General features: G+C 43.2%; 1 protein-coding gene across 2 annotated transcripts in view; it reads right to left on the bottom strand.

Annotated features, from left to right (window-relative positions):
• Positions 1 to 1,666: 1,666 nt before the first annotated feature.
• The window catches only part of iqsec3b (IQ motif and Sec7 domain ArfGEF 3b), a 32,606-nt gene continuing 19,866 nt past the window's right edge, over positions 1,667 to 14,406 (bottom strand). The window contains exons 8-15 of one of the 2 annotated variants that reach the window (XM_084363710.1): positions 9,090 to 9,256; positions 6,688 to 6,827; positions 6,388 to 6,519; positions 6,177 to 6,276; positions 5,122 to 5,280; positions 4,904 to 4,996; positions 4,182 to 4,228; positions 1,667 to 3,157 (exon numbers count right to left, since the gene is read on the bottom strand). In XM_084363710.1, coding sequence (XP_084219836.1) covers positions 2,738 to 3,157; positions 4,182 to 4,228; positions 4,904 to 4,996; positions 5,122 to 5,280; positions 6,177 to 6,276; positions 6,388 to 6,519; positions 6,688 to 6,827; positions 9,090 to 9,256 — 1,258 coding nt within the window. In that variant the 3' untranslated portion in view covers positions 1,667 to 2,737. The remainder of the gene's footprint in view (positions 3,158 to 4,181; positions 4,229 to 4,903; positions 4,997 to 5,121; positions 5,281 to 6,176; positions 6,277 to 6,387; positions 6,520 to 6,687; positions 6,828 to 9,089; positions 9,257 to 14,406) is intronic. The other variant, XM_084363711.1, reaches the window with a different exon arrangement.

Below are 14,406 nucleotides of genomic sequence, written 5' to 3'. Positions count from 1 at the left end.
TCTGGCCTCAACACTTAACGTGAAAACACCTCGCAATGTGAAACACAAATGACCGTCTCATTGTTTAGAGGGCAGACTCAGCACCCATGTTAAAGGATGTACATACACACACACACAGATTCGCTACACACAACTTGACATTCACTAGAAACAAGTCAGATTCAATATCGCTTTGCAGCTGACCTCGCCCGCTAATGAATGAGGTCAGAGCCGGTGTGCTGGAAGGACGCAGGGAATGCAGCTGAAGACTGATTTCCCATACGCTCCTTCATTCCACCGTCCTTCTCGCACACCTGGTGCAAATTCATCCATTAGGAGGCCGGGAGGTGAGGGAGGGAATGCGGAGACGCCGCTGACGTCAACGCACACAGACAGAAAAGTCCCGAGATCGAGAGTAAAAACTACTTTATTCTTTCATTCTCTTCAAACAGAAAAAATTAGAAATATTCCATTAGTAAACATGTTGATCTTTAAGAAATCTCCTTTTTAGAAATATTGTGAGGGTGCAAAGATTAATGACAGTGCTCCACAGTGAAGGATGCAGATCGGTGCAGGGGCCAGTCGGGCAGAAAGGAGAGAGGAAGTAGTAGAGAGAGGGGAGAAAAAATGACATCAATCAACTCAACATGCCCTGACGATAATGATACAAACATATAATTAAACTCCCCCCCCCACCCTCTTGTACTGCAAATGAAAAAAAACAAAACAGAAACAAAAAGATCTCATGCTGTACAGTACAAGTCAGTCAGAGTTTACAGTAAACAAAGTGGGGTTTCTGACTTGAGAAATCAAGCAGTTTCTAAGGTGAATCTAAGCTGGATTGTTGCTTTGGCAGCTACGTATACATCAGTGTGCGTGGTTGTGTATGCTCTCATATATATATATATATATACTGTATTTATATACCTGTGTGTGTGCGTGTGTGTGCAAATGACCAGTGATTTACTGCCTGTATTTACCAATACAGCATAGCCCTTTACACACCTTCACAGGTGACACAGCCATCTCTTTATACTCCTATAATAATATGACATGGTTATTTTAATGAATAATGTAGATCTGTAATAATATCAGTGTGTGTTACCATGGTAACTGGAGTGTACGCTATAAAAGCTGCCTGTTTCCTGTCTCTGGTAGCAGTAGGATTTTAGGACACCCCCCTGATATTAAATGTGAATAATAATAATAATATCTATCATAACTATAATATCCTTTTTTTCTTTTAAACTAGATCTTCTCTGTACAAATACATACGTAGATACACACACTGGGCAAACCAATCACTTTTTCAGAATAAATCTATATTATCTATTTACAATATATCCAATATATTCTGTGGTGCAAAAGATACAAGACGCGTTCGGTGTGTCTCAGTCGGATGATTTGTGATCTGCTGTACAAACCGGCTCGAGCTTGAACCATCGGCGCTGGACAGACGACACGGTGAAATCAATAAGTATTCCATGGACATCTTCGGTTTTCCCCCTGATTAACATTCAGCAAAGGAATGCATCTCTGCTTTTTACAACATTTTCTGTGTGCAAGGAAAAAATATACTACGTGAGAGGAGAGTGATGTTTTTTTTTTTTTTTGTGAGGTGACCTTGATCTGCCCTGCGTGGAGCAATTCTTATTCATTTTCAAACTAAGAGTTTTCCAGGCAGAGGTAACAATAATATTCACACTAGGTAACCCATTAGGAATAAATATACAGGAGGAGAAAGGCTTCAGCTGGCTGTTTGAGCCTTGTTTTGGATGAATTACCAGCCCTACTCTCGGCTGCCCGTGAGTAAGCAGATTGAACACACAGTACACAAGCGCACTCTCAGTCAGTTCGACTCAGAGGTGCAGAAATTACATGTTACAGTGCAACAAATCCTTTCCTGAGCTCCGAGAGAGCAAAACGCTACAGAATCGGGGCCGTCACACACCGCTGTGACGATATCTGCTCACACAAGTTTAGCAACACAACGATGAATCACGGGAAAATATGATTGTCGTCAGGATATGGTTTTAGATTTTTAGATTGGGTTAGTGAGAAGCAACATCCTTGCTTACTACACTACACTGCACATGACAGGGCGGTGGTGTTGCAGCCTTTCTTTGCCTTCTTCCTCACACATACTGATTATCTGTTCCCCAGAAAATGAAGGAAACAAATAAGCTGGTTTGCTCACATTATGCAGAGATGAGGAGAAAAAAAAAAGTGAGGAGAAGCTAGATTCGCTCCGCTGAAGTGATCCCTCACTGAGTTTGGTAAGAGGTGTGAACTCATCGTCAAGAGTTTTGTCCTTCGTATTTAAAGCGATCCCTTGTCCTTTCAGGGCTGCCGGAGTTTGCTTTTTCCGACGTCGCCCCTCGGTTTCACAGTCACAGCTCGCAGACACATTTGTCGGACAGGTGACATTTAAAAATGCAAAGTCACGAGATCTCTTAAAGAGTGTGAAATCTAGACGGACAACATCATCAGCTACTGGGTGACATGTTGGAAACAAAAGAAAGAAGAAAAGTCTTTCAGAAATGGCATCAAAACTACTCCACGTTGAAAAACAACACCACTCAGTCAAGACTATGAATAGATTCTGGTTGGTTTCCTCTTCTTTTGTCCCTTTTTTGGACTCATACAGTATATCCCTTGCAATGCTTTTATCTCACCACTCAGAGAAAGTGGACAAGTACGTGTTGTTGTGTGCGAATGTGAGGGTCTGGCCCCCGGGGTTCGTGAAGGAGCTGACAACTCAAACGATGCTGCGGGAGCCGCTGGAGTTGCGCCTGCGGGTTAGAGGCATGGTGTGGTGGAGGGGCATGGGTGAGTCAGGGGGACAGAACTGGTGGGGGTGGTTGTAAGGTGGAGGGGGAGGCGGCAGAGGGGGCTGAGGACCGTCCCCCTCTCTGACGCGTACAGGTGTGGACAGGGCGGACTGGATGAGCTGATGGGTAGCCGGGCCTTGGCTGAGGAAGGCCTCCATCCGCCCTCGCCCGCTCTGGTCCACTACTATCACCTTGACGATCTGCTGGCATTGGATGAGTGTTTCTGGGCGGAGCTCCCCTGTCTGGACGGGGCTGAGCAGGGCGGGTGGCGCAGCCAGGGCCAGAGGCGTTGACTCAATGCTGGGCTGGCTCAGTTGATAGGTCTGCAGCCTGTTGTGAATTGACACCTAGTTTAGGAACAGTCAGAGAACGCATGAGGAGTTACCAGCCTGAACGCAGCCTCTACGCAGCCCTCTGGTGTGTTACGCACATGGGCATGCAGGCATGCAGGTAGGTATAATGCAGAGCGAGCGCATGCAAAATACACACACACACACTTCCTCCCTTTTTCCCTCAATCATGCTTTTACATGATTTACACTTTCTCTCTATGACATGTTTTTTTGTAAACACACACCAGCCCAGGAAGAGAAAAAGGATTGCGGGGTGAGAGGAGATTTTGGTAAGAAATCATGGCGGGAACGTTTTGGATTTTCATGTGCGTGTGTGTGTGCGGACATGGTCATGAGTGGCAGAATGAGAAGTTTGGGAGTGTCGGGGGGGAGAGGAGAGAAGTGACACCGAGGGCGTGGTGTCTCCCTAACACACTTAGTTACATCTCTAAAGGACTGACTGAGAGCAGGAGAGAGAGAGGAGAGAATGGGCAAAGGTAATAAAACAGAGAGAAAACTGGAAAAGGGGGGAAAACAGTTTCTATCGCTATGCTTAGTTAAAGGAAGGGCTGTTTTTTTTATCAGACACACACCCACCCACACACTCAACAGACTGTTAACGGTATCAAGCTTATCTGGCTTTGTAGATGGTATTCTAGGAGCCAGCCAGGCTTATGGTGGCTTGCAAAGGCTTATACAGTAAGGCTGGCAAGCAGCAGCTGATGAAAGAAGGGATGTTGTATAGCGAGTAGAGTGGCTGCTGATCCACTCACGAGGCACAGAAAGAGACTGTTTGTGGCGCCGCTACCGCAGACTCCTCTCGGCGGCCTTTTGTATCCCAGGCCCGCATAGTGGGGATGTGCCTCAGGCGGTGCTCTTTTAAAGCAAAGCATAAAGCAGACTTTCTTTTTTCAGGAGGAGGCACGGTCCCTGTCTAACTGCACACACACACACACACACGCTCAGATACACAACCACACCAACAAAGCTGGAGATGCAGGCACTTACCTGAGGGAGACAAGAATGGCTTTAGCACTTACCTCTACTGTGTTGTTGTTGCCGGTTTTATCGTACGGATCCTGTTGGCCTGTGGGGACAAACAGGTCTGTTTGTAAGTCAACAGGCAGATTTTTAGCTTCACATACAGAATGTTAAAGATGTTGATACCACTCGTTGAGTTTGGACATTAGCATTAAACTGGGAGCAAGGGGAAAACAGCGAGCCGAAGTGGAAGAGAAGTTTAAACCAGCAGCTCTACCAGGCAATTCAAGATTTGAGAAATACCACTAATTTGCTTTCTTACTGAGAGTTGGATGAGGAGATAAATACATCTCTCATGTCTGTCTGGTAAATATTTAGCCAGAGCTAGCAGCTTATGTTAGCATAAAGACTGGAAACGGGGAAACAGCTAGCCTGGTGCCGTCCAAAGTGAAAGAAAAATGTAAACCAACAACTCTACCAGGCAATTCAAAATTTTGAGAAATACACTACTTTGTTTTCTTACTTTTCAAGGGACGTTACCTGCTGGAATTATTTCTTTCCATAAAAATAAAACAATAAGTGACTACGATAGCGAAAGCAAAACTATAAGCCCTCTGATCATCATCCACACTTCTTTCCATTTTCTTTTTCAGTGTGTTTTCGTGCGCCTCTCTTCTGTGAAGTTGTCCTATTTTCCTACATTGCCTTGAGTAATGTATGCATTGTTACGTGTAATGTAGGCTGTGTTATGCATTTTATGCTGCGTGAGCAAAACCAGCACCTGAGGGAGAGCCGTGTCCTGTGTGTGTGTCCATTTGCCCGCCGTTGGTGTGAATGCCGTGTGGCTGAATACCTTGTTGCCTCTCCAGTTCCCCTACAACACAAGAAGAAGGGATTGCAACCAGCCACATACATTTCAGTGCAGTATTTCTTTCTTTGCATTTGAATTTGTTTGCGCTGAGGTGTGTGTGTGTGTGTGTGTGTGTGCTTCCCACTCACACTGGATGTGTATCTGCTCCATCTCATTGACCTCTGTGATAGCCTCTCGGAGCTCCTCTGCAAACTTCCTGAGCTCTTCTCCACTCGGGGAGCAGAAACTCACCAGCTGCTTCTTCTCTGAGGTAAACGGGCTCAGCATGGTGATGCCATGGGCGTAGACTGATGAGAAAGGGAAATAGAAACCATATTTTCACAATAACTTTGACTTTGAAAAAGGATGCAGTTTTAATGTGTTTGTGTTGGCAGCAACATCTTGAGCATTACAACTAAAGCTTTGCAGAAACATTAGAAATCTTATATTAACAGAAGGTGAATTGGCTTGTTTTCTTTTTAATGTCTCAGATTTTTTATTTTTTTTTTTGCCATCCTCGCATTGTGTCTCACTTCATGTCCGTGCCAAATGAAATTTGGTTGACATTCACGCTCCTTTGAGCATGAATTGTAATAACTTTGTTGATCCCCTAATTTGTAGTGCCATCATAATGTCGAATTATTCTCAGCTGGACGTTACATTAAAACCTGGATGCAGTGTGTGAGGCGAAGCTCCATTCATCCCTATGAAAGCTGCTCAATGGTGCCTGAAGCCAAAAAAGGTCGACCTCCCGGCTTTAAAGTTACACAGAGTTTTGGCGTTGGGCCATAGAGACTTCCACCGACCGAGCCAGCTAACTTCCGGCTTAGCAACCAGCTAACTTGAATAAAGATCGATACAAGAATGATAATTACAATTACGTGACGCACTGGGGCCCAAAAATACTTTGTTCATAAGCTCACATTGTGAAAGAAGAGAAAGAAGAAGAACAACAACTCAAATTTAAATTAAATAATCTTTCTTTTAAAGACCAAGCAAGCAACTCTCCGGAAAGATCTTCCCCATAAATTGACAACTGTGCATTCGTTCTTTTTTATTGGCGACCACTCTGCACTTCATTCAAAGTCTGGGTCTCGACCTCGAATTGACAGACAGCACTGACAGTTGGCTCAGCATTTTTTTCCAGCCCCAGGCCAGAAGTGTACTGAGAATAAACTACTGCAGAGTAAAAACAGCATCTTACATTCATTACTGAAGAGGTGAAACTGCATTCCCAGCAGACCCATCGCTTTACAGAAGGTGTACGAGGCCGAGCTTTTCTTCTTGGGACACAGCTTAAGGATCTACGGCAAAACACGCAACATCACTGAATTAACATACTGTATATTTGATTACATCTGGCTGGTTTCAGCTGCATATTTAGGAAAGTAAGTGACTAAATAGAAGTTTCTTACCAGCAGCAGGTCATTGAAGAGGAAGACCTCTCTCTGGAGCTGGGAGAGTTTCTGTTTGTGAGGCTTGTTGGCGTCAGGCACCTCAAACAGGCGACAGCAGCACACCAGACGTCTGTGGGGCACAGCAAGGATCTACGGAGGCGAGGTTAAAGAGATGGAGATGACAGATAGTACAGAGGACAGACTGCTGCGAAATAATACATGGCACAAGAGAGCGGAGACAGTACAAACAAGAGCAGACAGCTCACTGAAATGAGAAGAAAGGCAAAGGAGAACGATCTGCACACAAATATCACTCACAGTTTTCAGGCCTAGGATGGACTGCTCCACGCGGCTCACGTAGGTGACGTGGTCTTCGTTGGAGCGCAGTTCTCTTTGTTGGATCCTTTCGTAAATGCCAGCGACCATTTCTCTTGGGATGTCTGCTCCATCATCCACACCTGAGGGAACAATCATCCATAAAACGTAAGAGTGGTTTCTAAGCAAGGTAAGAAGTCGTCTATATCCTGCAGGTGATCAGCTCTACCTGCTGAACGGACAACAGCAAGGTCTTTACTTGAAGTGGCAACAGACAACTTTTCCCCGCTTGCGTTTCCAAGTGGTGTTGTTGTCTGCGTCGCTGTTGCAAAGGCGACTGGATCGTTTCCGGACAAAACCGGAGTTTATTAAATCAATTAGTCTATTACAGAAATGGAGCACCAGTTAACCTTCCTTTTCTCCCGGCTTACCGCTTGCCCGATGACGGACAAAATTGTATACGGATGCCAAGGTTTATCTCGCAGATGGATTTCTAATAGGCATGGAAGAGGAGAATGAAACTCGAATTTCTTCAAGCGTCACCTCTCTGCTCTCTGTACTAACCTGTCAAAAATGTTGGTGTCGTGAAACTGTGCACACGCATCTATAACCTGCAGGAAAAAGGCTTTTGAATTAAGCTTATTTTAGAGCGAAGTCACCAAACTTTCTAAGCAGTTTTTTATCATATTTTACTGGTGACTCTATACATGTAGTTTTTATGTCAGGGTGACCATTGAAAATGAAGTTATTGCTCTATCCCGATTCATTTACATGGGCCTGGTCTTGTCAGATGGCTGCTGAGTGACATGACTTGCCTATTAAATAAAGTGGTTAAAACTAGTCACAGGGACCAAACAAGTACTTTTACTTTGGCGGTACATAATGCCGACAACAGGCTTCTTCTGCACTCGTCAGCTGTAGTCAGGTAGCTTGAGCTAACGTTAACTCCTTGAGTTGGTTGAAAACACAGTAACTGGCTGACTTTTTAATGTTTCCAGCTAATTTTTGGTGATGACAACCTCGGAAAAGTTGATTTTAAGTGGTATATTCATTAACCCCATATTTCACCCCGTGTTAGCAATAGGAGGACAGTTAGCTTAGCTGCTCTCCTCCACGTTGGACAGTTAATTACTGTTTAAATTACGTAATACTAATGTTTTCTTGCCTATAACGGAAAACTTTAATTAAAAATTATAGCAAATTGCTGTCATGTGACAAATGTATTTACTTTATTAAAGGGCTCAGAAAATAATGTTGTTGTTTTTTAATAGGACCCGTGTAATGTGACCCAGTGACTCCAAATCAATGCCATAAATATTCAAATCAAACACTTAATTAAAATGTAATATTTATGCTTATTATTCACAGAAGTTGATTGTGAATTGAATCATGTCACTGTGTGTGTCCTCGAGAGGATTAACAACAGCCACAGTGCGAGTTAATGGGGATCCAAACACTTAGTAATCACTGAATTTGAGACTGGCTTTGTGGGCTCATGTAGTTTGTTTGTCTGAGGGTATTAAAACCAAATTAGTTTTATTTCACTGTAGTGTTGGCAGCTGTGAATCAGAAATCATGCTTTTATCCCAGTGTGCGCTGTCATTGTGCCGCCGTGGTCATTGTTCCATCATCATGCGGCACAATGACATCCTCGCCACGGTCTGTCACTGCTGTTGGAAAAACCTGGTCAGATCGTAAATTAAATGTGAATTGTGCAATATTTATAAAGAAGATATTGAAATGTAATATATTGTGGCCTGTTCTGTCAGCTGAAGGTACAAATGAAAGTCAAACCCTCAGTAAATGCTGGTATCTGCTCACCGGACAGGGAATGTGCTGAGAGCCTCGGGGAGTGCAGGTGATGAGATACTTCCGGTAACTGTAGCTCATATCGTTTAAATCTAACACTAAGTGAGCCTCAATTAAATGGGTCGACGCCACAGTCTCTGGGGCAGAACTCTGACTCAAGGATATCTGAAATCTCCTCCTGCACAGCTGACGGTTTGCTCGATGGTAGAGAGGAGAGGCAAGCATCCGCCGCCTCTTTGAGTAATTTATTTCACTTCAAGAAGCTGTCACTCAAATTACTGATGGGGAGGTCGATAAGAGAGTGCTTGTTGTAAAAAAGTTCCTCTGCCCTCTGCTCTCTTTTTCGTCTTTCGTATCATTCCTCCTGACATATCTCTCCGATGGATCTCCTCATCATAATCTGCAGTAAAAGGTTTGAAATATGCATGCGTGTGCACGTGAAGTTACTTCATATCACCAGTGTCCAAACTCTAACAGTATCAGTACACCAGCTCTTTACACTCCCAGATATGGCACATACATACAGCTACTATATAAACACACACTCTTCATCTTTCCCATATGCGTGTACTATTGCTGTATGTGTACACACTAACCTCTTAGATTGCGTATGAAGTCGTCAAGGCCCATTTTGCGCTGGGGTTTGATGTTAGGCGAGTACATGTCGGTGTTGAGGAGGACCACAGCGAAGGCCAGGATGAAGATGGTGTCTGGGTTGTGAAACTGCTGCACCACATCAGGATTACACATGCAGTACCTCTGGCTGTGGAGGAAAAATAGGACAACAGAGTTATACGTCTGGACATGTATTTCTTACAGCCACACTGGTCTGGATTCGAGGCAATTATACCACTATTAAAGCTAAAAGAAGATGCGACAAGTCCCATCAGCAGCGTTGAATATAATCAGCATAACAGCAACACGGTTACAAAGAAATAAAGTACAGCACATGTCTGGTGAATGATACCAAGCAAGCATTGAGAATCCTTGTTTTTTTTCTATAATCTTATAATATAATTCTTTTTATATGAAGTCATATGAATCACAGATACAGTTGGATAAACACAGTATACCACCCCCATGTTTCTGCTCCACCGGAGCCCAGTCCCTTATACACTGTTTTGTAACAGTGATCACACTGAATCCACTTACAGCCATACAACACAATTACATGTGGGTGATACGAAACAATATATGACATGCAATTAACTAAAATGAAATATAAAACTATTAAAAAATATACATATTATAAATAATAAAAGACAGATAGTATAAAGAAGATACAAAAAAAATAAATTATAAATGTAAAATGTAAAACAAAATAAATAAGGAAACTATATATTAATATGGGGTCAGTTGTACAAAACTGCAGTAAAAGTAGTGTCCATGTTTTCTATGTAGGTTAAAGTGACTACAAGGAATTTACAGTTGTTGTTGGTTCTAGCACCCCCTTTGGACAAAAGCGGTACAACACCAGCAGCTGCTGTTGTAAAGATCTTTGTAATGTATTTATATGTGATTTTATATGTGATCGGACCCGAGCACAGGCATTAATAATGACTATATAAAAATAGCAGTATTCCCGCTGATGGTGTCGTTTGCTGTTACAATCGTTTATAATCGTAAAAGGAATCACAAGACTGTTTCATAAAACACTTAAAAGTGCCTCATCGTCAGTTTAAAATGAATAAAAAATGATGTATAAAGTCGTCTAATCCATAGCTTAAAGGGGACTTCCAGTAGTTTTAGACCTCTCCTTGAACGAGACTTGTGTATCCTGTCACAAAAAAGATCTGATTATCCGTAGGAATCGTTTCTCAGAATGTTGTCAGACACAACTTCAACCTGTCAGTGGCAAAAAAAAGCCCATTTAGTGGACGTAACTACAGTCGGAGTTGCCCCAAAAGATGATGTTGCAGCCACTGTCGCCATGTAGCGGCTGCCAGCTGAGGCAAACTACTGGACCGGCTCCAGAACATTTGGCAAGTACGAACCATTTACACCCACAAACATGTAAATATACGGCCCTGGTTTAAAAGAAAATGGAATTTCCCTTTAAAGACGCATTGCTAATATTTTTAAAGGCAGGTTCATGGATTTAATGGATCCCGGATGAATCATATTGTTTGGCTCTATCTACACACTGTAACCAAGCCAACCATATCCTGTTATTAACGCAGTAAATAAGATCATCTCTTCAGCTCGTACAGACACGAGTAGGACAACGTTCCAGCAACACAAAAAATCAATTTGACATCAGCTAATTGAAGAAACTGGGATTACTAGGATTTTATTGCTGGACTGACATCAAATCAAATCACACTCAGTTCATTAGGTACACCGCGCTCAAATGAAAGCAATCTAATACAACAGTCTGAAACCTCACCTTCATGAAGGTTTTAATATCGAAACTGTTTTAGAAATGCGGTGATTCAACTTTGTGGTCATTTTGGAGGATGTGGATGATGATGATGCTGTGAGGGAAGAGGATATTAGAAGCAACGCTAACACTCCCGAGCCAACGTACTAAATCTTAATGATTTTCTCAGTGACTTTGTTATTGTGCCCAATCGCACTCTCAAATCGCAAGATTCCCTCTCAGCCTTAATTGTTTTTACGTTTCGAAATATCACCGGAAAGCTTGAGGGAAATTGGTTGGTGCGTTTCAGCACAGTAAAACCAACCTCTAACTTGTAAGAGAACGCTCCTGCTGTGAGGTGGAGGCATTCAGACGGATTTTAAGGCCAATACAAGCTGCACTTGTTTGTAATCCGACAATCTGATGTGAAGAATTGGTTGTTAGCTCTACTCGTATGCGAGGAGCAGTTATTTTACTTTAAATGAGACTGACAGGACACACAAGTCTTTTGACAATGCGAAATGGTGCTGCCCGAGGTAAGGTAACACTGCCCAGTCTACTATGGGACCAGAGATGCTGCATTTGGACTTGCTATGCTCCCTCGCTGCCCACAGGCTTCACAAACTCTCACTTCCACCCCTCCTCTCCCCACCACATCTCCCTTTCTTACTGTCACTTACACTTACACAGTGGGCCATTTCAGTGGTGGGAGGCTTTTATCTCTGCAGCCAGGCAGGATGCAGACATGGAGAGGGCTGCTCTGCTCCAGAGGACTATGTACTTGTCAGAGCGTATGCGAGCGAGAGGCCACATCTGAGACCTGCACGACCAGCGAGCCTTCTTCCCAGACCCCACACAAGATCTGAGGCCAGGGAAACTCGTAGGGTATCAATCGACAACAGCCCAGTTCAGCAGCAATGCCTTTGTTTGAGGGAGAATAGATCCTGCTCGGCACAGACGCTGCTACAGATATAATATGCACATGCACGTTCATAGACACACAGAGGCACAAACGAGCCCCTTGATTTGCCAACTTGATGTAACTCTGCGGCAAATTCATCAAAGACTGCATGCAAGGCAAGATCTACTGTATGTGTGAGTGTGGATGTGTGCGAATTAACATATGCATGGCTGTGTAAGTGCATATATGGCTGTGCACTGAGAGAGAAAACAGTTGGGTGAATAAATAAAGCACCGTGTGTGTGCATATGTGTGCATATGTGTGCATATGTGTGCTTCATTCACACATTTACAAGCGCGGAGCTCCATCTTACATAACCAGTTTATTTAAACACTAGCTCTCGATCTCTTATCTTCATATCTGCATATGAAAGTTGCATGCCAGCTGGCACAAATACCGCTTCGTATAAAAAGGAACTACTCACGACAAGAGTACAACACGCCTCAAACAGATGACATAACAACTGTTACGTAACAGACATGGCATCGGATGTCTGGCTGTCCCGATAAAGCCAGCTCATTTTCTGACCTATACTCACAGCTCCAGCGACAGACAGTGTGGTCTCGGATCGCTGATGAATTTGTAATCTGCAGCCCGGGGCTCAGCACGTATGATTGAGTGTGATGTGATTAACTGATGACCGCGGTGGGTGTTCTGATTGGCCCTCAAATCAGAAGCAGAGAGGGGAAAGTGTCATGACTGCTCCTTCTCTTCTTTGCCCTCACCACTTTCTGCTTGGAGTAGGAACTCACTTTCCTTTTAATGGATAGGACTCGTGATTTCATTTTAAATCATACCGCTCCGAATCCAATAAAAAGAACAAAATCAGCAGTGAATAGATCCCTCGAGCGGGTATTGTACATGCATCCACAGCCTGCTGTAGCTATTAAAACACATCAATGAGCTACACCTCCGCACTAAGTGACATGTTCATTCATTATGATGAACATTGACATGGAGCTCATTTTGAAGCAGTCCTGCATGTGCTGTCCTGCTCACACGAGTGTTTTAATCCGCAGCTAAAAATAGTCTCCAACATGTATGCTAATATTCCTGTTTGCTAGAAACTACAGTACAGAAAACGACACTATATATGACCTGTTTTTTTTTTTTTTTTTTTGTCATCTGGTGGCTCTAGCGAAGGCACCAGTTTGGTCCAGGTTTAACAACTACTGCATGGATTACCATGAAATTGGGTTCCGACAGCTTTCAGCCCTCCGGGTGAACAGTAATAGCTTTGGTGATCCACTGTCTTCTCACGTATTTCAATAATCATATTTTTAAATTGTCCAATGCCTCGGCTTACAACAACATAATTGCCATAACTGCCAAGGTCCAGCATCCCACTTTAAATTAAGTCAGCCCTGCATCAGTCAAAATTTAAAACCACAAATAACTGCTTAACCATAATTGAAGCTCAGGATTCACATCAAATTGTAACTCACTCATATATACCAGCCATGTAGTTATGCCAGATTTTTGCCCATGCATTATTCAAAAATCCAGATCCGGATCCACACCAAATGTTAACGGGTTCCATTGTTGGCCGAGACCCATCCTCCGTCTAAGTTTCGTGGAAATTTGTTCAGTAGTTTTTGTGTAATCCTGCTGACAAACCAACAGACCAACAAACAAACAAACAAACAAACGCTGAAAGCTCCTCGGAGGAGGTAATAACATTCCCCTCAACCTCAGCTCTGCTTTATTGAGTTTTGTGGTACATAGCAAATGTTAGCACGCTACCAAGTAGAAACTAGGATGGTAAACATTGTAAACATCCATCATCATGTTAACACTGTCGCTGTGAGCATGTCAGCATGCTGGCGCTAGCATTTAGCTCAAAGGAAGATTGTGCCAGGGTACAGTGTACAGCCTCACAGAGCTGCTAGCATGACTGTAGACTCTTAGTCTTGTTAAAGGTTTTAATCTTCAGTAGGAACCAGCGGGCTGAGTGCCACAGACAGGGAAGAAAAGTGCCAAAGTATTATGAAACAGGCCAACTAATGTTGTTGTTGACAAACAAAAGACGCCTGAAATCCTAGTTAACTTTAAGACCTCAAGACGACAAACAAAGTCAGCAGCTCAGACAAACAATGATTACATTGTAGATGCAGAAAGTTGTTTGGAAGACAATTAATAAGCAGCACATTTTCTATGGTGATTACACTTCCGTAATGTTGAGTTATACAAGCAATTAAGTGTAATTCGGAGGGGCATCTTGGTTAATGGCTTGAAAGGGGCAGTGGCTCTAACTCGAGTGCTGGTGGTGACATTGTTGGCAATCCTGAGGGAAAAGGGCAGCACATCGGCAGAGGGAGATTAAATGTACACCGCAATGCAACCTATTACTCCGAAATAGAAAACAATGATGGCCGTTTTTATTGCCTTTTTAGTCCCGGGAGCAATCTTCGGACATTTCAAGGACGGTGCCTGCCAGGAGATAGAGCATCAGTTGCAGTTTGTCTGTTTTCGCCTCAAAAAATGTTCAGTCAGAAGGTAAAAAAAAAAAGAAAACTGTTTCCGCCCAGGGGTTTGTTAGAGGTGAAGCCAGACAGTCCACTCAAAGGCACAAAGGGAGTGTTCAAGCTACAGT

The sequence above is a fragment of the Pagrus pagrus genome (genome assembly GCF_965226575.1).
Source record: "Pagrus pagrus genome assembly, chromosome: 10".
Classification (NCBI taxonomy): domain Eukaryota; kingdom Metazoa; phylum Chordata; class Actinopteri; order Spariformes; family Sparidae; genus Pagrus; species Pagrus pagrus.
The sequence above is the reverse complement of the archived record's forward strand: the minus strand, read 5'-3'. Positions and strand labels throughout refer to the sequence as shown.